Below are 22740 nucleotides of genomic sequence, written 5' to 3' on the forward strand. Positions count from 1 at the left end.
AGGCTCTGAGGTTTAACCCACAGTGCCACCTGTTTTGCAGGGCAACCCAATCTGCTTAGCTGAAGCTAAGGGAGAAACTTTAGAAGGGGCTGTGAGATTCTTGCTAGGCAGTGACACAAATATCCAATTTAGTTGGAAATAGTCTGTCCTGAGACTAGTTTTAAACAAGAATGCTAACTGAGGCTTAAAAGTTCTCTCTAAAGAGTTTTTGCCTGAAACTATTGCAACCCACATAAGTAACCTTTCTAAAATGAAGTGTTGTGCCTTAAGAGAGTGACTCTTAAGTTTGAATCCTCAATGAATGTAAATATATAAAAGTCTATCTTTGTAGCAGAAGTGCCTCCTCATTACTTTGAGCCTTTGGTGGGAGATAGGTGGACCCAGGGCATCCTTCTTATAAGCAGAACACCTGGCTGTTTTTTGTTTTTTTTACTGACAAAGAGTTAAAACACATGTCCCCAGTGATTTTTTACTGGGGAGTATTGTATCTTTTAGATACCCAGGAAATTTGTCCCAACCTTAGTGGTGAGTCTGACACAGTGGCCATGACATAATTTCACAAAATCTTTTTTAAAAACCACATCCTTTGGGAAAATATAAGACTGGAATTTCACAAAGGGTAAGTAATTCCACAAAGGGGAATGGAGGTCAGCTTCCCAGAACTGATAGAGTTCATCCTATTTGTGAAAGTGTATGTGAATATAGAACCGTTGCTTAGAGCAAAAACTTGCTATACTGTGGAATTCATTTAAAGATGACGCATAATATGCCAAACAAAAGACCTTCACATTGAACAGAGGTACCCTTATGTATTTTGAGGAATGGGCAAAGTGAACGATGTATATAAAATCTAAATAATATAGCCAAAAAGACCAGTGGCACATGTTCCTTGCAATGTTTCTAGAAGTACTCAAATGTATGTAATCTTTATGAATCTTTATGAATAAATGAAAAGAACTTCATGCTCTGTAGACATGGTATGCTAACATAGTGTAAAGATTTGAACACAATAGTTAGTCTGATTATGAAATGCCCATAGTTGCCTCAGAGAAGGCATAGGAACTGCTTTGATTGTTAAATTGTTAATTTATTTATTAGATTGTCAGTCACTATATTTTGCCAAGGGCAACCCAAGTCAGCATTGATACACATTAAATCCCACAAAAGCATGGACACTCTGGAGGCAGGTAGTATGTGCTACAAGGCCTCCCACCGACCCCAAAAGCAACCATGCACAAATAGAAAAAAGAGGTGCTGGCCCTTCTATTTGAATGTCAAAAAAGTCCACACATTTATATATGGGAGACCAATATTAACAGAAGCAGATCACAAATCCCTTGTCTACATTGCAAATGGTGGCTTCAAGGATACCCTTCCATCTTTTTTTCTTTCTTGTGGAACACTATGGTATTTCCTTAAAGTTATTGTTATTATTTTACTATTTGTTGGATTTAAATACCACCCTTCATCACAAGCTCTCATGGCAGTTCACAAAATAAACACCTGGGTGAAATTTAGAGCATTGACCAAAACACAGCAGAAGGTAGGGAATGGAGCAGAGAACACTTAGCCAGTCATAACTCACACAACTCTCTGTACCATGAAAATAAATAAAAACAATGTTTTAAAAAGAAAGAAAGAAAGAAATGAGTCTGAGAAAGTCCAGTTGAAACCAGAAGGTTCCAGACAGACTTATGTAGCAACACAGTATTATTATTTTAAATATTATATAGTGTGCTGTTTAGAAACGGTAATTATATTATATTATACACTTAACCTCATTTGCTGTTGCCATGGTAACAAAGTGCACCTGGCACCCTTATCTCAGAACATCTAGACATGGGGTATTTACACCTTAAGACAGGAGCCCAAGCACTGTGCAATTTTCCCTATTGTTCATATTACAGTCATACCTTGGTTTAAGTACGCTTTGGTTTGAGTACGTTCAGTTTAAGTACTCCGCGGACCCATCTGGAACGGATTAATCCACTTTCCATTACTTTCAATGGGAAAGTTTGCTTCAGGTTAAGTACACTTCAGGTTTAGTACGGACTTCTGGAACCAATTACACTCATACTTCAGATTACCGGTAAGTACGCTTCAGGTTGAGTAGTCCGCGGACCCGTCTGGAACGGATTAATCCACTTTCCATTACTTTCAACGGGAAAGTTCGCTTCAGGTTAAATACGCTTTAGTATAAGTACTCCACGGACCGTCTGGAATGGATTAATCCACTTTCCATTACTTTCAATGGTAAAGTTTGCTTCAGGTTAAGTACGCTTCAGGTTAAGTACAGACTTCCGGAACCAATTGTGTACTTAAACCAAGGTACCACTGTATACCCACAAGACTATATATCACATTTTTAAAGGAAAACACTAAGATATATGTCAGGGTTGAGACAGACGAGGAGGAGTGGTGACTAGCTCCCCCTGACAAGCCCCACAGAGGCAAGCCCCCACAGAGGAATCTGAGGAATTCACACTTGGGGAAGACTGGTGGAGGCACTCATCGGAAGAAGAGCAATCTGACAGGGAGGAGGGAAGATCAGAACTGCAGCAACAAGTCGATCCAGAACCAGGCCCCAGTGAAGCAGGTTATCAGATAGCCCCTCCCCCCTCCCTTCTCTGCAAAGGAACGCAGAGCTGAAAAACGCCAGCTGCAATTAGAAACAGCTGCAGCTCATAAAAGCGGGGGAGGGAACCTGCTACTTAAGAGAGAGGTCGGCTGGCCACTCCTCAGTGTTTGCAACGTCGTACTGAAGTGCCTAGTTGCCTCGCTCATCTTGTCCTTGGTTCCTGTTGACGTAACCAACTGACTTCAACTGGCTCTGACCAGACTGTTGACCTTGGCTTATCCGACCCTGTCTGCTGCTCTTCAGTGTGCCTACTTGCTGGCACCCTAACAATATATACTGTATATGAAATCCTTACTTGGGGTAGTACTATCACAGAATGTGATTAATGACTACAGAAATTTTTAGAAAATTATCAGGTCACAAATAGAAAAAGAGGTGCTGAATATAAAACAATTGACACTTTTCTATATGTGAGACCAATATTAGCAGAACAGATCACAAACTCTTAGTCACCATTGCAAGCAAGGCCCTCAAGAATACTACAGATATCCAGACTTCCGGTCTGCCACGCTGGAAAGAAGACGCAGAGACCTCGAGCTCCGAGGTCTCTGGCATCGCGGAGGGGGGGAAATCCGCGGGGCGCACGGATTCCCCAAAAGAACCCCGGGAAGAGCGTCCCTGGGGGCTTAGCAGCCCAGCTGAGCTCCGAAACTTGGCGATTCCTTCGCTGCCCGGGAGGTTCAGTAGAACCGGCCGTGAGCCAGCGGAGTGGAGTCGCGGGAGCCATTTTGGGCACCACCGTCACCTCCGAGTAGCGAAGCCCCGAGTCTTCTACCAGCAAGCGGCAGATTCTTCTAAAGAAACAAAAGATTTGGACAAAGTAAGTGAAATCTCTAATTGGATTTATCAGAATTTAATCGGAATTTTAGGAAGAGTTTTAAAAAATGGAAGTCGATCTCTTCCTACTGTGGACTTTAGAGGGGCGAAAATATCCCAAAGCCGAAAGGGAGAAGGACAGTTTCAAAAACTCCAAAGAAAGAAAGCCTTTTTAACCCCTTCTTGACCTTGGAGCCGGCACCCTACGAGGAGCAGCAAGGCTATTAAGAAATAAATTTGACAGCTGTCAAAAAGGGAAAGGAGAAATTTTCGTTAAGGACGCTATTTGATATTGGAAGATGTTAAAGAGTTTGAAAAAAGGTTAGCCAAGATGGAGGTAACCGTTCTCAAGGAAGGAAATTTCCAGTGTCTACTGTCTTCTAATCTCCATTCTGCTTGTGGTTAAGAAAGAATGTCAACAACCTACTCAGCAGCCTTCCGGCAGACTGTTTTAAACTACTTGGAAATTCTGGGAGAAATGAGAGATCTCTTAAAGGGACAGGAACAACTTAGTTCACCGTTGACGAATACAGTGGATTATGATCAGGACCAAGACAACATTTTTGAAAAGGAAAGGGCTCTCAAAAATCAAGAAGAGGATGATGCTCAACAAAAGGTGGAAAAAGAAGAAGATGAATATAAGAGTACCAACACTAGCAGCTTTTGGAATTTAAGTGAGAAAGCAATCCTTGAGGAGAAGCATCACCCCCCCCCCAATGGATAATGATATTTGAAAATGGGGAGACTGAGGAAAATGGAAAAGAGAGAAGTGAGATTGAGGGGTGGGAAAAGCAGAGGGAGGGGAACACAGAGACTGGAAGTTTGATTTGGGAAAGACTTGGTGTGGGCTGAAAAAAGTGGTAAATTGGTAATTTAGTCTGGCTGAAAAACGGTTCTGAAATCTTGGCTGGATGAAGGATATGCTGTACCAACGGGGGAAAGACTCCGGTGGGAAGAAGAGGGTGTTTAAGAGAATAATGTTAAGATGTTTGGTTAGAGATCTTAATAATATGTAATAATTGATATTTCTTGTGGGGGGTAGAGGAAGGGCTGGGGGAAAGAAATTTTAGATTTGTGGAGTAGCAAAGTTATGTTTAGACAGGTAGTTGGGTGGATAGCCACATATCTCCCTCCCTATCGACCTGAAACCTCTGGTGGCAGGGGGGGCTTTGGGGGGAGGGAGGGGTGGAAGGAAACCCAATTACAAATTAGACCTCCCTTGGAGTGTCGTACCTCATGGGTGCCCCTTGTGGCAGGAGTTTTAAGAATTAGAATAGGAAATAAGAATAAGAAACCCGCCATAATTATATTTAAGAATCATGAAAATCAGGAAGAAGGGATCTGAGGAAGTCACAAATATAATGTCTAACAAATTAAGAATTTGATATTTTTTTATTTGTTTGTTTGTCTGTCTATTATGCTGAAAGATATAAATGATTGGGGGGTTCCCTATCCCAATCTCTCCTTATTTCTCGGGGCCTCCTGGTGGCGGGGGGGGGGGTTCAGGAGCTGGGGAGAGGGGGGTGGGGACAAAACCAGCCTTAAAATGGACTACCTTCGACTCTCAACACCCGCAGGATCCACTTGTGGCAGAAGGGGACTTGTGGGGGGAGGGGGGAGACGGTGGGCAGAAATGTTCTTTTTTAATGTTTTGTCTTTTTGTGTTATTATTATTATTATTTTAAAAAGAATACTCCAGATATCCCCCCACCGCCCCCAAGTAAAATCTATGTGGAGATAAGCAGTGACACTAACTGTGAGGTGGTATGTGTCAAATGCATAGCTGCCAAGTTATCCCTTTTTTAAAGGGATTTTCCCTTATGCTGAATAGGCTTCCTCGCGAGAAAAGGGAAAACGTGGCAGCTATGGTCAAATGACAGTTTAAAAATTGTCAGTCTCTACAAGTGCATGGACTGAACTGAGATAGGGCAAAATAATGCTCTTCAGATGGTTATATGGGCCATCTCTACAGGCGGGTCAGCCCACAGAATGTCAAGTCCATACACTCATCCTACAGTTAAACTCATGGTAACTGACGGGGTAATATTTAAAGGAGAAATTCTAGACCCCAATAGCTTCAGACTAGTGCAGTGGTGTGCGGTCATTGGACTAAGGGGACTAGGCTAGTCCTCTAAATGTTCCCCTGGTGCCTCCTTTCCAAAGCCCAGGAAGCTTCTGCCCAGCTTAGGGAAGGAGGTACGAGGCTCCAATGGGTCCAACATCCATCCTGCCATTTTCCCAAAGCCCATCTGGCTTTTGGAAGGAGACAGGAGGGCTCCAGCAGCATGTCAGAGCCCTACCACCACCTCCACATTGTGACCTAAGCTTCTGCCCAGCTGAGGGATGGAGGTGCAATGCTCACATGCCTGACATCAGGAAATCACAACATCACACACATGATATTGACCCCCCCCCCAATGCCCTTTGGAAGTTAGTGCCTCTGGCCCTAGCTGTTCCCCTATGAGAAATTTCACCGCATGCCACTGGAATAGTAGGCTCAATGAAAGCAAAATAAAAATTATAAAGGATTTGCTGAAAAATGCCTTTGACTCCAAAAAGATATTTATTTGGCATCACAAAATGACTGGACCATGTGACTAGAAAAAGGAAAATCCCCTGCTGAGCTCTTGTTCAATAGAAAACTCAGGACCAAACTACAATGTGCAGAATACCTGAACTGTGACTTAATACTAGTTCAGTCTCAGATACAAAAGAAATGGAGACAAAAAATGTATTATGCCACAGGGTTATAAGCACAAATCCCATTACAACCAAAGGTGACCGTCAAAATGCATGATGGTATCATCTGACACAAAGGTCTTTTAACAAAAAAGTAACTTCAAGATCATATCAAATACAGGACTCAGATTGCCAAGTATTCAAATGCAACAGAAAGCATCTACTTCAGATATTATAAAAGGGAGGAAAGAATGGCAGAAGTAGGAGGAACACAGTGGGGGAGGGATACTGAGCTAGTCATATCTCATACAAGTATTTTAAATATTATATAGTAAGTTGTTTTGAAACAGGATGGTATATTTACATGCCTTGATTATTTGTGTTAGACCCATAGGGCAAAGTCTTTAAAAAACCACCATGGTTGTTTTGTGTGGGACTCCTGGGTCCAAGCATCCAGAAACACAATTGCTAATTTGTTTGGGGCTCTTGAGATCAAACTCCCAGGAACATAAATGGAATAATAATAATAATTTCCACCCAATGGTAAAAGCATCATTCTGCAAGTGTATACAAACATTTTGACTGTCTCAGAAGAAAAGCAGGGAGAGATTTAAAAATAAAATGTTCCATGAGTGGCTAGAAGAATACAGAACATCTTAAAGTGATGAAGAAATTGCATCTGGAAATCTATTCTCTATAAAGGAAAAGAGTAAGGTGTTTATATTTTTTATAGCATTAGTGATACCTGGATAGCTTTTGGAGAGCAAAATGCAGACAATACTACTATACTATAGTCCAGTGGTTCCCAACAGGTGGTCTGGGGACCCCCAGAGGTCCGCGAGCTATGCCAGAGGGGTCCGCAAGATGCTATTAGAATAAAAAATATATTAAATATATTTCGTATGATAACAGATTTTTTGTTTTGGCCGCTTCCTGCATGAGCAGAGTCTAGCGCAAAACTAGAATTAGATAGAGGCAGTAGTTTTGCTGTATGCCGTTAAGTGGCACTTTACAAACACTACTGATTCTACTAACGCTCACCTCCCCAAGATGCTTTGCGCGCGTCGGCTTCATTTGTGCGCTACTGCGCAGGTACCCTGTCTTCTCCATTCCCCTCCCTCCTCCCTGGACTCTTATAAAAACACTCTTAATTTGGCTCTCACTTTTTAATTTTAGGATTAGGAATTAATGGGGGTCCTTGTCACAATAGCGGCTCGATGAGGGGTCCTCAAGAAAATTTTGTTGGGAACCCCTGCTATAGTCTATTGTGTAGAATGGGAAATTGTCCTTGTTCTAGGTTTCTCCAGAAACCTAATATCGACTGCACATAGAAAAACCAGAGACCTGGTTTCCATGACAAGCAAAGCCAAATTTTGCTCAGTGGGACTGCATAAATGTGCAACCTCATGGAGAGAGGATTATAATTGCTTTGCTACTCCATGCTCCTTTGTACAGCCCTCAGAAGCTACAACAGGTTTTGACAGAAAATATGCCAAGGATGGAGGCTGAACTGCAGCAGTAGCAAAATCGAAGTAATCAAAATCGAAGTAATAACTATCAAAATGTGTGTTGTAAATATGGAGATGATAGCAAGAGGCATCTGCCCTCTCCACATTTTTTTCTGCAGACGTCCACATAGATAGAAAATATGCCAAGGATGGAGGCTGAACTTCAGCAGTGGCAACATTCATCTCCAAGTAATTCTGGTTAGCAGCATCTACTATTTTTGAAACAGCAGTAGTTTATTTTTATTTTTTAATTCATGATTTTCAGTTATATACATTTCAATTCAAAACTCGAATCTTTCTGTAGTTCCTTGAATTTATTTTTATCATTTCCTGCATATTCTATATTACCTTAACTTATTCTTTTATTCATCTACCTTAATTGTATACTCTTATGAAACTGCAGTTTATTATAGTAATCCTGCCAATGTCTTTATCTGTTTACAATTTGTTTGTAAATATTCAATAAACCATTTCCATTCTTTTATAAAAAGTTCATCTTGATTTCTTATTTTTCCAGTAAATTTCACCATTTCTGCATAGTCCACAAGTTTTTGTATCCATTCTTTCACGAGACTTCCTCTTGCCATTTTTGGGCAAATAATATTCTTGCCACTGTAGTAGCATACATGAACAAATTTCTATACTGTTTGGGAAGAGTTGTACTCCTATAATTCCCAGGAGGGGAAAAAAGGAATACTTAGCAGTAACTTATTTTAAGATAATGGTGCATTATCTATATGGAGTTGAAAGCTAAGTTCTTCTTTAGATGAAGATTTATTATTACACCGTTTTTTTCACTTCTTTATTTTAAATCTACATCCCACAAAAACCACACCCAAATCAGTATTGGATAACAAATATTTGTTATCAGAAGAGGACTTAAACCTATGCTTGTCTTCCTGTTTTCTTCTAGAAGCAGCAATCATTTTAATGATGAATGCAAAGATAGGCAATGAATCCTCTGTCTCTGAATTTCTACTCCTGGAGTTTTCAGCTGTACGGGAACTGCAGATTCTATACTTCTCTCTGTTCCTGTTATTGTACCTGGCAACTGTATTTGGGAATCTTCTCATCATCTCTGCTGTAGCTTTTGACCACCACCTTCACACTCCCATGTACTTCTTTCTGATGAACCTGGCCATACAGGACATAGGGGCTGTTTCAGTCACCATCCCCAAATCTATGGCCAATTCTCTCATGAATATCAGACACATATCTTATGCTGGATGTGTTGCTCAAGTGCTTTCGTTATTTTTCTTTTTATCATCTGATGTCGCCCTTCTTACAGTCATGGCATACGATCGCCATGTTGCAATTTGCAATCCCTTACAATATGAAATGGTGATGAACAGGGCAGCCTGCAAACAAATGGTTGGTGGTGTGTGGGTTGCTGGCCTTCTCAATGCTGTCATGCACACTAGTGCAACTTTTGCAACCCCTTTCTGTTCAAACATTGTCAATCAGTTTTTCTGTGAGATCCCACAGTTACTTACACTTGCCTGCTCTAATCTCTACCTAGTAGAAATTGGAGTCTTGTTGCTGAGCATAGCATTTGCGTTTGGATGTTTTGTCTTCATTGTTGTCACTTATGTGCACATTTTTACTGCAGTTCTGAAACTCCCTTCTGTACAGGGAAGGAAAAAGGCCTTCTCCACTTGCATACCCCACCTTGTTGTCTTCTCTGTGTTTTGTTTCACACCATCTTTTGCGTACCTTAGGCTTCCCTCTAAAACTCCATCTGACCTGGACTTTGCATTAACTGTGATGTATACCATTGTCCCACCCTTGTTCAATCCAATAATTTACAGCATGAGAAATAAGGAGATAAAAAATGCTTTATCAAAGCTGTTGGGTTTGAGGCAATCTTCTCTGAAAAGGTATAATTAAAGAGATTTCCTGGAACAAAGCATCATTTCAAGTGAAATCTTCCTGATAGATTCAGATATGCAAACTCAACATCTGCATTGTTTAAAATGGTCATCTTGCATTCCTTTAGCTCAGCTGTATCTTTCACACTTTTGCTTGTCAGATCCCATGGCATGTTGATAACACATTTACGTATGTATGTTGACATTTATACCCCATTGTTCACTTGCATGATTCTTAAAGTGGCCTACAGTGACCGTGCCCCATATAAAAGGGGTGCACATTTTGCACGGTCGCACTTAGCACCCTGGGAGCCTCAGGCAGCCCCCAGCAGTTCGGAGGCTGGCACCACCTTCCCAGGCTGGATACCTGTGGTCTCTGCCCACACAGCCAGCCGTCCAATCCAGCCGGGGGAGGTGTTGCCGGGGGGGGGGGATTGGCAAGGTAGGAGGAGGTAACCATCCAGTGCCCACAGCAGAAGGCGAGACATACATGGGAAGCATTCAACGACTCCAGAGCTTTCCCACCCTCCACTCCCAAAAGTTAATGCTTACATTACAGGATAACCCCCTTTTTTCTTCCGCAGGCAAACATGCACGCTGAAGCTGCTACGACAAGGCCGCTGTTGAAGGGCTGGAAATGACTTTCCTTGCATTGGCAGGTTTTGCCTTTCCCGTAGCAATTTGTCACAACTTTGGTGGTTGCAGGCCTTGGGCAGAATCCTTTAGACATTTACCAAAATTTGGGGTGTGTGGGGGAGGTAGCCCCCCCACCCCCATTGCGGTGGTGATACCAGAATTCCTGTTAAAGGGGTCTAGGAGGGAGGCATTGACCATTCGCCCAGGGGCTGTCAGTGGCCTCCCCCTCCAGCAGCAGCGAAAAGGGGGGGCGGGCTATCTGCTTGAACATATGTTCTCCAGAGCTAGCCCAACCCCCATATATCCTGGATAACCCAGAAATTACCCAGATCCCCGGCTGGGGGGCTGGGAAGGATAAACGCCCAATGTCTGTGCCAAGGTCTCCCTACACCTAAATCTTAATAAAGTTGTGGCCAATTTTAATCCCATAGAACATTGTCTGGTGGTGTTATTCTGCCTGGGGGCTGCCTGGGGTTTTGGGGGTCTCTGCCTGACCACGCAATAGGCTGAACACATCTCAGCAACCCTTAATCTTCTACAATATGGATGGTAACAGGTCATGTTTCCTTTCAGCCCTGACACCCCGCAGCATGTAAACAGCACTTTTAACCTAGTATTCAGGTTTTCAAGGTAGTGTCTCTTTGACATCTGATGGGAGGGCGTTCCACAGGGTGGGCGCCACCACCGAGAAGGCCACCACTGAGAAAATATGTTGCCATCTAACGGAAGCTCAGGAGAAAATACAAAAAAGAGAAACCTCCTCACTGGACAATGCAGATTTTTACATCACTACTGAAATAAGAACAGAATAGGTACCAGAGGTATTCACCATTCCCTTAGAAGCAGCATAGATAAAGGTGATTGCAATGGTCAGATCTTGAGTCAGCAGCAGTCAGAGTTTATTAAAACACCAACCAATCTGGAAGAACTGGTGAGTCAAAAAATACAGAACTTTGCTGTCAAACAGAGTGGGATTGTATGTCAGCTAGATAGAGGGACTGTTTGTCATTTAGACAGCAACCTGGAGAGAGAAGGACTTTTTCTGATTGGGATTAGGAACTAGCTAAACATGGATGACCAATTTAATTCCTTGAAGGGGAATTAAAAAGTTTAGGAGAAGTTGTAAGATAGTTGCTAGGATAGTGAAACAAATGCCCATTATAAATGGAAATAATCTATCCTGCAAAGAGGTTTGAAGAAATGTGCTGACTGGGGTTTTAAAGTTCAGTGTAAAGCAGTGATGGCGAACCTATGACACGCGTGTCAGACGTGACACGCAGAGCCCTCACTGCTGGCACGCGCCCCATCTGCCCATTCACGCTGTTGTTGTTCCACCCCCATTTGTTCTCCCGCTCCTCCTACAACTTGTCTCCGCTGTTAAAACCCGGGTCCTTTTGTTGTGGTGGTTGTTGTTGTTGCTGGTAGCCAGAGATTGGTTTTTTAACCCTTTCTGTGCTGTTTTTTCTGGCGCTTTGACAGACTATGTTTGGGTGTAACAGCGTTCATTTTTTAAGCCGTTCTGTGCTGGTTTTTTTGGTGCTTTGGCAGACTATGTCGGTGCTGCATGTCAGTTCCAGCGAAGGTATTATTCATTATTTATTTCTGTTCTCTGCCCCCAAAGCGCAGCAGCTTTGGGGCACCCCCTCAAAAAAAGCAAAGCAACTTTTGCACCCCCCAAAAAACCTCCAAAACTTTGGTCAGCAGCTCCTCCCAAAAAGCTCAACAACTCTGGGCACTTTGTGATAAATAAGGGTTTTTTGGTTTGGTTTGGTTAAATAATTAGGTTTTGATACAGTTATCTATTACAATTATACATTTTTGTTATTTAAACTATAAATATCACGAAATTATGGTTTTTTTCTCGACGTGACACACCACCCGAGTTATGCTCGGTTTTTTGGCAAATTTTGATACACCAAGCTCAAAAGGTTGCCCATCACTGGTGTAAAGAGTGTCTGCCTGAAACTACATATTGTGTCTTACATGAATAAGCATGAATAAAATGAAGTGTCGAGCCTTAGAAGAGTAACCGTTAAGTTGTAACCCACAATGAGTGTTAGTAAACAGATGTATCCAGTGTTGTTACGTACTAAGGAGAGTTGTATCTTTTAAATACTGAGAAAAATGGTCATGCTATCCAGTCGCGTGTCAAGACCATCAAACCAACCCCCCATTGGAATAAAGAACTTCAAACGGACACAGAATTTAAGTTTAAGGTTATTGGTCAAATTTTGGCCACAACTTTATTGATTACAAATGTGAGCGGTATTGGCTTAGGCATTGGCTAAAGATTATATCTTTTGAGGATTTCCCCCCGGGTGAAATCTAAGGTATTTCTGAGAGTTTACACCTGGTTGAAATTTAGTGGTGGTTCATGCATTGCCCAGAGCTTTTAGCACAGTGGAGATATGCAGTGAGACTGACTGTGAGGTGGTATGTGGCAAATGATAGTTTAAAAATGGCCAGTCTCTACAAGTGCATGGACTGAACTGAGATAGGACAAAATAATGCTCTTCAGATGGTTATATGGGCCATCTCTACAGGCGAGTCAGCGCACAGAATGTCAAGTCCATACACCCATCTGACCCCAATAGCTTCAGAATAGTGTAATGCTGTGCAGTCATCGGACTAAGGGGACTAGGCTAGTCCCCTAAATGTTCCTCTGGTGTCTACTTGCCAAAGCCCAGGAAGTTTCTGCCCAGCTTAGGGAAGGAGGTACAAGGCTCCAATGGGTCCAAGATCCATCCTGTCATCTTCCCAAAGCCCATCCACACACATGACATAACGCCCCCCCCCCCAATGCCCTTTGCGAGTTAGTGCCTCTGGCCCTAATGGCTCCCCTATGAAAAATTTCACCACATGCCACTAGACTGGCAGGCTCGATGAAGGCAAAATAAAAATTATAAAGCATTTGCTGAAAAAAGCCTCTGACTCAAAACAGATCTTTATTTGGCATTACAAAATGACTAGAAAAACGAACATCTCTGCTGAGCTCTTGTTAAACAGAAAACTCAGGACCAGACTACAGTGTGCAGAATACCTGAACTGTGACTTAACACAAGGCGTTCAGTCTCAGATAGAAAAGAGATGGAGACAAAAAATGTGTGATGGCACAGGTTTATAAGCACAATCCCACTACAACCAAAGGTGACCGTCAAATGCATGATGGTATCATGTGGACACATAGGCTCTCTTAACAAAAAAGTAACTTCCAGATCATATCAAATACAGGACTCAGATTGTCAAGTATTCCAATGCAACAGAAAGCATCTACTTCAGATATTATAAAAGGGAGGAAAGAATAGCAGAAGTAGGAGGAACACAGTGGGGGGGATACTGAGCTAGACATATCTCATACAAGTATTTTAAATGTTATATAGTAAGTTGTTTTGAAACAGGATGGTTTATTTACATGCCTTGATTATCTGTGTTAGACCCATAGGGCAAAGTCTTTAAAAAACCACCATGGTTGTTTTGTGTGTGACTCCTGAGTCCAAGCATCCAGGAACACAATTGCTAATTTGTTTGGGGCTCTTGAGATCAAACTCCCAGGAACATAAATAGAATAATAGTAATAATTTCCCACCCAATGGTAAAAGCATCATTCTGCAAGTGTATACAAACATTTTGACTGTCTCAGAAGAAAAGCAGGGAGAGATTTAGAAAGAAAATGTTCCATGAGTGGCTAGAAGAATACAGAACATCTTAAAGTGATGATGAATTTGCATCTTTTCTATAAAGGGAAAGAATAAGATGTTTATATTTTTTATAGCATTAGTGATATCTGGATAGCTTTTGGAGAGCAAAATGTAGACAATACTACTATAGTCTATTGTGTAGAATGGGAAATTGTCCTTGTTCTAGGTTTTTTAGAAATGGCCAGTCTCTACAAGTGCATGGCCTGAACTGAGATAGGGCAAAAGAATACTCTTCAGATGGTTATATGGGCCATCTCTACAGGTGGGTCAGCCCACAGAATGTCAAGTCCATACACTCACCCTACAGTTAAATGCATGGTAACTAATGGCGTAGTATTAGAGACATTAGAGTCCCAAATAGCTTCAGACTAGTGCAGTGGTGAGCAGTCATGGGGACTAGGCTAGTCCCCTAAATGTTCCCCTGGTGCCTCCTTCCCAAAGCCCAGGAAGCTTCTGCCCAGCTTAGGCATCGAGGCGTGACATCAGGACGTCACAGCGTCACACACATAAAATCGACCCCCACATGCCTTTGCAAGCTAGTGCCTCTGGCCCTAACTGATCCCCTATGAGAAATTTCACTGCCTGCCACTGGACTGGCGGGGTGGCAGAAAGCAAAATAAAAATTATAAAGAATTTGCTGTAAAATGCCTTAGACTCAAACCTGAGCTTGATTTGGTATTACAAAATGATTGGGTCACTTAACAAGCTAAGCGCTTATTTAATAGAAAGCTCAGGACTAGACTACAATGTGCACAACACCCTAACTCAGATTTAACACAAGGCATTCAGTATCAGATACAAAAGAGCTGGAGGAAAAAATGTGTGACAGCACAGGGTTATAAGCACAAATCCCACTACACCCAAAGGTGACAATCAAAAAGGCATGATTGTATCATATGGACACATAGGGCTCTTAAAAAAAAGTAACGCCCACATCATATCAAATACAGACCTCAGATTGTCAAGAATTAAAATACAACAGAAAGCATCTACTTCAGATATCATAAAAGGGAGGAAAGAATGGAAGAAGCAAGAGGAACACAGTGGGGGGGGGGGACACACTGAGCTAGTCATATCTCACAGAAGTATTTTAAATGTTATATAGTAAGTTGTTTTGAAACAGGATGGCTTATTTACATACCTTGATTATTTGTGTTAGACTCCTTGGACAAAGTATTAAAAAAAGACCATTGTTGTTTTGTGTGGGATTCCTGAGTTTTGTAAGGAGAATTACATGAATTATTCCAAAAAAGGCCAAAAAGGAATTTATTTAGGATTTGGATTTTATAGCAATAACTATTCAAATAAAATGCAGAATCAGAAAGAAAGTTAGAAAACAATTAGTCGAGGCTGACGGAAGTGCTAGGCTGTGATAGCCAAAGGTTTGTTATATTGTATAAAATGGGATGTTATATCTCGAAAACATGTGCAAAAACCAATAAAGAGAGAGAGAGAAATAGTTAACAGACTGTCTGTGAGATGGCATATGTCTAGTTAATAGACTATTGAAAAACTTACCAATGTATGGACTGAACTGAGAGAGGGTAAAGATGATACCCTTCAGGTGGTCATACAGGCAACCTCTTGACACCTGTTAGCACACAGAATGTCAAGTTCATACAATCATTATACAGTAGAGTTCATGGTAATTAATGGAGTTGTATTAAAGGAGACTTGCAGTACCCAAAACACAGTAGGCACAAATACAAAGTACAGAGCATACTGAGATAGAGAAATGCAAGAAAAAAAGTCAGATAAATTTTACACTGGCCTCAAGTGAATGTGGGTATAGATAAAAAGATTACAGGCTACCCTATAAGTCAAATATATGATGCTGGAGGACATAAAGAATCAATGGGTATTAAGAAAGCAATGGTAGAATTTTGGTCCAAGCTGGGAATAGATTTGTTTACATGGTGGGGATGTGACTAATTGCTAGTCAGATATTCTTACTCAAATTTGTTTTTATATACAGCTACTGATTCACACTTCTGTGCATGAAAGCGTTAACCTTAGCCCTAAGATCAAGTTGCAAGTATAGTGGAGATAGCAGGCTCCTAGCTGCTATTGCCCCTTCCCTCTTGTTTTTCTCTAGCTGCTGCTTCCTGGAACAGGCTAAAGCTGCAATATGGCTCTCAGCTGTAAAAGAAACCAAGTGGCCTGAATCTTAAAAGTATAGGTCTTTCCTAACCAAAAGACTGCATGTTCCTTTTTGCAAGGAAATTAAGCTATTTTCTTTTCGAGTCAATTTTCGACAACACTTTTACTTCTTTAATTTTTGTACTGCCGATGGATAGAGACTTGCTTGCTGTAAGGTTTGAAACTCTGTGAGTAAATATCTTCACATATTTGCCAAGCTAAGTGTCTATGATTTATTCTAGCTGAAGTATTTTCACAGGGAATCCAGCTAAGTTTTAATGTGCTTGGAGAAATAACCATTCTGCTAACTCAGGGGTCAGCAAACTTTTTCAGCAGGGGGCCGGTCCACTGTCCTTTAGACCTTGTGGGGGGCCGTACTATATTTTGAAAAGAAATCTGAACGAATTCCTATGCCCCACAAATAACCCAGAGATGCATTTTAAATAAAAGGAGACATTCTACTCATGTAAAAGCACGAGCCAGGCCCCACAAATAACCCAGAGATGCATTTTAAATAAAAAGACACATTCTACTCATGTAAAAACATGCTGATTCCCGGACCATCCGCGGGCCTGATTTAGAAGGCGATTGGGCCGCATTCGCCCCCCCGGGCCTTAGTTTGCATCCACTGTGCTAACTCAATCAAAAGTATCCTGAAATAGTCACACTTGAGAGCTATTTTTTTTTCCAGGCATGGGCCGTAGATTTGCATCACAGGTACTTGAGAAAATTCTTTTCATGTTACTTCTAGTCTCAAAAAGTCCCGCTAGTGGGTTGGCAGAAAGTGAAGTGAAAATTATAAATATTTGCTGGCGGGACTCAAAACAGATCCTTATTTGGCATTACAAAGTTAAAGGGCCACATCCATAGAGCAGTGAAGCTCCCCTGATGAGCTCTTGTTTCATAGAAAACTCAGGACCAGGATACCATGTGTGTTAACACCTTAACTCTGATTTAACACAAGGTGTCCACTCCCAGATACATCAGCTACTGAGACAAAAGTGATATTATGGCACAGGGTTATGAACATATATTCCTCCGCAGCCAAAGGCGAGGGTTGGATAAATGAAGGTGTCTCAGGGACACATAGGGATGTTGTTAATGAAGAACTAGCTCTCAGACCATATAAAATACAGACCTCAGATGAACTAAGAAAAAAACAGCATCACCTCCAGATATCCTAAATGGGAGAACGCAGTGGGTAAGGGGAAACTGCATGGGGAACACTGAGCTAGTTATACCTCACACAACTATCAGAAATTAGTCTGAGAATGTCCAGTTGAAAGAAGAAGGTTCCAGAAATACTTATATGGCATTAACATCACCACTATTAATAGTATTAAATGATTTTTTTTTTAAGAAACAGGAATATAAAGAGATCTAGGTGTCAGTGGTTTATTCTAGCTTAAATATTTTCACGGGCAATATTTGTTTAAAGGTGGAAGTTTACATACTTTGATGGATTTGTGTTGGACTCCTGGGACCAAGGCTTAACAAACACCGCTGCTGCTTTTTGTGGGACTCCTGAGTCCAAGGAACAAAGGAACACAATTGCTGATTTGTTTGAGGCTCTTGAGACCAAACTCCCAGGAACATAACTGTAACAATAGTAATAAATTTCCACCTCATGGAAAATCTTCATTCTGCAAGAGTAGAGAAGCATGTTAACTTTCACAGAAGACAATGCAGGTGATTGATTTATCATCATCATCATCATCATCATTATATTTTATTTTTACAAAAGGTCCAGGAGTGACTAGAAGAATACAGAACATCTTAAAGTGAGAAAGAAATTGCATCTGGAAATGTATTTAAAGGAAAAGAGTAAGATGTTTATATTTTGTATAACTTTAGTGATACCTGTGTAGTTTTTGGAGGGTTAAATACAAACAATACTACTATTATGTATTGTGTAGAATGTGAAATCCTGCTTGTTATGTGATCTCTCCTGAAACCTACACTGCACATGGAAAACCCAAGGACCTGTTTTCCATGACAAGCTAAGCCAAAGCTTAACTCAGTGAGACGGGACAAAAATTCAACCTCCTGGAAAGAAGATTACAGTAGCTTTGTTCCTCTATGCACCTTTTTACTGTCATCTTAAACTATACCAGGATTTGACTGAGCACATCATCCAAACCAGGACTAATGGTTAGCCTCTGTCCTCACCAGCCAAGAGCCTATGCATTTGTACATTCATAAGACTGTAGTCTGTGCACAGTGTACATTAAGGTTGAAAGCATATAGCAAAGATTAAAACCGTTGAAACCTCCGTGATCCCAACTAGGAAGGCGTTACAAAGCATTGGGCCTAGAGTACTGAATGTATGTCTGCTAGTGAGTATGAGCTATTTGTCTGAGGAGTGCGGAACCACTACCAGTGACTCAGTCAAAGACCTCAATGATAAAACAGGGATATTAGGAATCAAGCTGTTAAGGTCTCCTGGACCTAAGTTGTGATGGGCATTGCAATATAAATTAACACCCCCCAAAAAAGATCTACTTCACTCATCTAATTTAATTATATACTTATGAAACTACAGTTTATGACAGTAATCCTGTTTACAATTTGTTTATAAATATTCAAATAACTTTCTTGCCACTGTAGTAGCATACATGAATAAATTTCTATACTGTTTGGGTAGTTCTACCCCTATAATTCTCAGAAGAAAAAGGACTACTCAGCAGTCAGACCAATACGACTACCTACTTGTACTTAGCAGTAGTTTATCTTACGAAAATGGTGCATTATCAATCTGGAGTTGAAAGCTAACATCTCCTTTAGATGAATATTTATTATTACACCATTTTGTTCACTACTTTCTTTTAAATCTGCATCCCACAAAAACCACATCCAAAGCAGTATTGGATACCAAATATAAGTTATCAGAAGAGGGCTTAAACCTATGCTTATCTTCCTGTTTTATTCTAGAAGCAGCAATCATTTTAGTGATGAATGCAAAGATAGGCAATCAATCCTCTGTCTCTGAATTTCTACTCCTGGAGTTTTCAGCTGTACGGGAACTGCAGATTCTACACTTCTCTCTCTTCCTGGTATTGTACCTGGCAATTGTATTTGGGAATCTTCTCATCATCTATGCAATAGCCTTTGACCGCCACCTTCATACTCCCATGTACTTCTTTTTGATGAACTTGGCTATCCAGGACATAGGGGCTGTTTCAGTCACCATCCCCAAATCCATGGCCAATTCTCTCATGAATACCAGACACATTTCTTATGCTGAATGTGTTGCTCAGGTCCTCTTATTTGTTTTCTTTCTATCATCTGATATCACCCTTCTTACAGTCATGGCATATGATCGCTATGTTGCCATTTGCAATCCCTTACAATATGAAATGGTGATGAACAGGGCAGCCTGCAAACAAATGGTCTCTGGTGTGTGGGTAGCTGGCCTTCTCAATGCAGTCTTGCACACTAGTACAACTTTTGCAACCCCTTTCTGCTCAAACATTGTCAATCAGTTTTTCTGTGAGATCCCACAGTTACTTACACTTGCCTGCTCTAATTTATACCTTACAGAAATTGGAGCTATAGTGGCGAGTATAACAATTGTGTCTGGATGTTTTGTCTACATTGTTGTCACTTATGTGCACATCTTTACTGCTGTTCTGAAACTCCCTTCTGTACAGGGAAGGAAAAAGGCCTTCTCCACTTGCATACCTCACCTTGTTGTCTTCTCCGTATTTTGTTTCACATCATGCTTTGCTTACCTTAGGCCTCCCTCTAAAACTCCATCTGACTTGGACTTTGCATTAACTGTGATGTATACCATTGTCCCACCCATGTTCAATCCAATAATTTACAGCATGAGGAATAAGGAGATTAAAAATGCTGTATCAAAACTCTTGGGTGTGAAGCGCGCTTCTATGAATATCTTTTCCAGACTTATCCTGAAAAGGTTACATTTGTGTTCATAGGTCTAAGCATAGGGAACTGTGGAGATATCATGACCTGTTACAGCTTCTAGATAAATTTTGATATGCAGACTCAAAATCTGCCAGGTGTCACAAAGACATCTTGTGTTCCTCCCCCTTAGATGTACCAATAATAATTCTGCATCTCTGATCACAAATCATACATTTAGAGAGGGACTGTTTGTCATTTAGTGCATATCTAACTCTTTCTCTCGTGCCACTGCCTTTCATCAGGCAATCAGCTTTTTTTGTTGATTGTCATTTCTTTTTATTTAAAGCTAAAGAGTGGGTTTTCCTGGGGAAAGGAGCAGGGAAAGGAGGAAAAAAAAACATTCACATCCTTGGTTTCTAGCTATGGGAAAGGCAAAAATGTGGATGAGCCCTTGTTTAGGAACTTCAGTTGAGAAGGACCTGTTCTGATTGGATTTAGGGATTAGCTTTAGAGGGCAACCCATTTTGCCTTCTTAAGGCTAAGGAAAACACCCTAGATGGGGCTGTGAGATTCTTGCTACGCAGTGACACAAATATCCATTTTAGGCGAAGATAGTCTATCCTGAACTAGTTTTAAACAAGAGTTTTGACTGTGGTTTAAAAGTTCTTTGTACAGAGTTTTTGCCTGAATCTATTGTCCCCAAATAAGTAAAGTTTATAAAATGAAGTGTTGTGCTTTAAGAGAGTCAATATTTATCTGGAATCCTCATTGAATGTAAATATATAAAATTCTATCTTTGTTCCAGAAGTGTCTCCTCATTACTTTGAACCTTTTGTGGAAGATAATTGGACACAGGGCATCCTTCACATAAGTAGAACACCTGGCTTTTCTACTTAACAGATGTTTCCAGTGTTGTTACTAGGGAGCGTTGCATCTTTTAAAAACCCAGGAAATTGGTCATGTTACCCAACTCCCATCTTTAATGAGGGAATGTGACACAGCGGCCACTAACACAATTTCTCAAAATCTTAAAAAGGAAAACAAAATCACATCCTTTTGAAAAATATGACTGGAGTTTCACAGAGGGGAAGTAATTCCACACAGGGATTAGGGGTCAGCTTCATAAAACTGATAAGTGTTCATCCCATTTGTTATATTGTATGGGAATACAGAACCATTCCTTGGAGAAAAAACTTGTCATGCTCTGGAATTCATTAAAAGATGACACACAATATTAGGGCGTGTCATTTAAGGACGATTTTTCCCCCCGAATTTGCTCAATGAGGGGTTCTAAAAATATGTTATTGCACATGAGGAATCCAAATCTGCAATTATTTTTATGATTGGTTGATGTTTAGCTTGGTAAATTGAGATCTGTTTGAAATACACTTTAAAAAAAGCCAAAAACTCGCATTTTGAAGTGAAGTTAAAGTTTTTAATCATTTTATACAAGTGAAAATATAAAGAAATTTTGTTTCCAGCTGTAACAACATATCATTACTTTATCATATAATGTCCTATTATAGTAAAAAAAAGAATAATAAATTAACAACTTCAAGGGCTGGTATCACATGATCATGTATCCGCTGAGGGCCCACATCTGAGCAGGAGAGCCACTGGCAGAAGCCCCCTGGACCATGCTCTTCAAAATAAGTGTACACTGTTAAAATTTGATTCCTGTAGAATCTAAAGGCCTGCTCTTGATCCTCACAAAGATGGTGTCAGACTTGGAGAAACCATATTCCATGCAGGTCAAGACTTCTGTTCATTTAATGGTTCTGAAGCAGGAGAATATATAGTATTTCCATCCTTCCATTACTGTGATAGAAGGGTTACCATAGTGCTTATTATCCATGCTACTATTGAAGGAACTAAAATCTTGTATTTCTTAAAATGTGGCAATCCTTCTCTTAAAATTGGGTGCCTGTCCAACAGCCTGAATCCTACACTATCAGAATGCTGTTTTTGCACACACACCCCAATTTATCCAATAAGGAAAGACCGTCACTCGACTGAACTTTGGTATGTAGCTCTACTTTACAGTGTATTTTTAACACCTCCAAGTAGTTTATCCAGTCCTCTGCATAGACTTCATTATCATGTTTATCATCATAGCTATTCTTCAAAGAAGACATGCTTTTCTCCTTCATGGGAATAAAATTCTGTTTGTAAAGGGTGGGAGTGAGCAACAAAGGGACACAATTCTCTGCTTAATATAGTGTGTGTGTGTGTGTGTGTGTGTGTGTATAAAATGATGTTTGTGGGTGAGGATCCCAGCTCCTTTGATGACCACACAATTGTTCTGGTACCAGAGATGCTCTGTAACATATTCAAGCAAGACCCCAGCCCCCAGTCTCCAATGCAACACAGAAGACAATTGCTAGGGCTGGTTAGATGTCCTCATGCCACCCCATTCTGTCTATCTTGGATAGACGATAAATCTACTTGTCAGAGCATTTCGGCTTTGAAACCCCAATGACCTCAGTGGGTGGACTGGTGGTAGAAAACAAAAAAGATATCACATACTGTTGTATAATATTAATATTAATAGTACAGATAACTACAATACATATATCAGAGAACTACAATACAGTGGTACCCCACAAGACGAACGCCTCATGCAATGAAAAACTCACAAGATGAAAGCGTTTTGTGTTGCGCGAGGCGACTCGCAAGACAAAGTTTCCTATGACCGCGCTTCGCAAGACAAATAGGAATGCATTAACTAAATGGGTAGACCGGGTAAACCGGGAAAATTTTAAACCATGCTTTCCAAGATGAGCTTTTTGCTATACGAAGCGACTTGCAGAACAAATTAATTTCATCTTGCGAGGTACCACTGTATCTTCTAATCAATTTTAGGCACTTATCAACATCTGTTTTCATGAAAA

The 22740-nt window shown here is 40.7% G+C and overlaps 2 protein-coding genes across 2 annotated transcripts; both read left to right on the plus strand.

The window, feature by feature from the left end:
- Nucleotides 1-3932: 3932 nt before the first annotated feature.
- On the plus strand, nucleotides 3933-17580 carry LOC118079424 (olfactory receptor 14A16-like). The gene is made up of 3 exons (XM_060281165.1): nucleotides 3933-4098; nucleotides 8513-9518; nucleotides 17421-17580. The coding sequence occupies exons 1-3, from the start codon at nucleotides 3933-3935 to the stop codon at nucleotides 17578-17580; spliced, it is 1332 nt and encodes a 443-aa protein (XP_060137148.1).
- A 63-nt stretch (nucleotides 17581-17643) lies between these two features.
- Nucleotides 17644-19920, plus strand: LOC132592925 (olfactory receptor 14A16-like). The gene is made up of 2 exons (XM_060281166.1): nucleotides 17644-17671; nucleotides 18842-19920. Exons 1-2 carry the CDS (start codon nucleotides 17644-17646, stop codon nucleotides 19918-19920), a joined length of 1107 nt encoding a protein of 368 aa, XP_060137149.1.
- Nucleotides 19921-22740: the final 2820 nt, after the last annotated feature.

Source organism: Zootoca vivipara, chromosome 13 (assembly GCF_963506605.1).
Source record: "Zootoca vivipara chromosome 13, rZooViv1.1, whole genome shotgun sequence".
Classification (NCBI taxonomy): Eukaryota; Metazoa; Chordata; class Lepidosauria; order Squamata; family Lacertidae; genus Zootoca; species Zootoca vivipara.

Bases quoted from the DNA above. Each gene is read 5' to 3' on its own strand.
- LOC118079424 (XM_060281165.1), top strand. From the start codon at position 3,933: ATGAGAGATCTCTTAAAGGGACAGGAACAACTTAGTTCACCGTTGACG. The intron at 4,099-8,512 runs GTACCAACACTA...ATTTGTTATCAG, and splicing joins AGAAGAAGATGAATATAAGA to AAGAGGACTTAAACCTATGC. The intron at 9,519-17,420 runs GTATAATTAAAG...ATTTGTTTAAAG, and splicing joins AGGCAATCTTCTCTGAAAAG to GTGGAAGTTTACATACTTTG.
- LOC132592925 (XM_060281166.1), top strand. From the start codon at position 17,644: ATGTTAACTTTCACAGAAGACAATGCAG. The intron at 17,672-18,841 runs GTGATTGATTTA...CCACATCCAAAG, and splicing joins TTTCACAGAAGACAATGCAG to CAGTATTGGATACCAAATAT.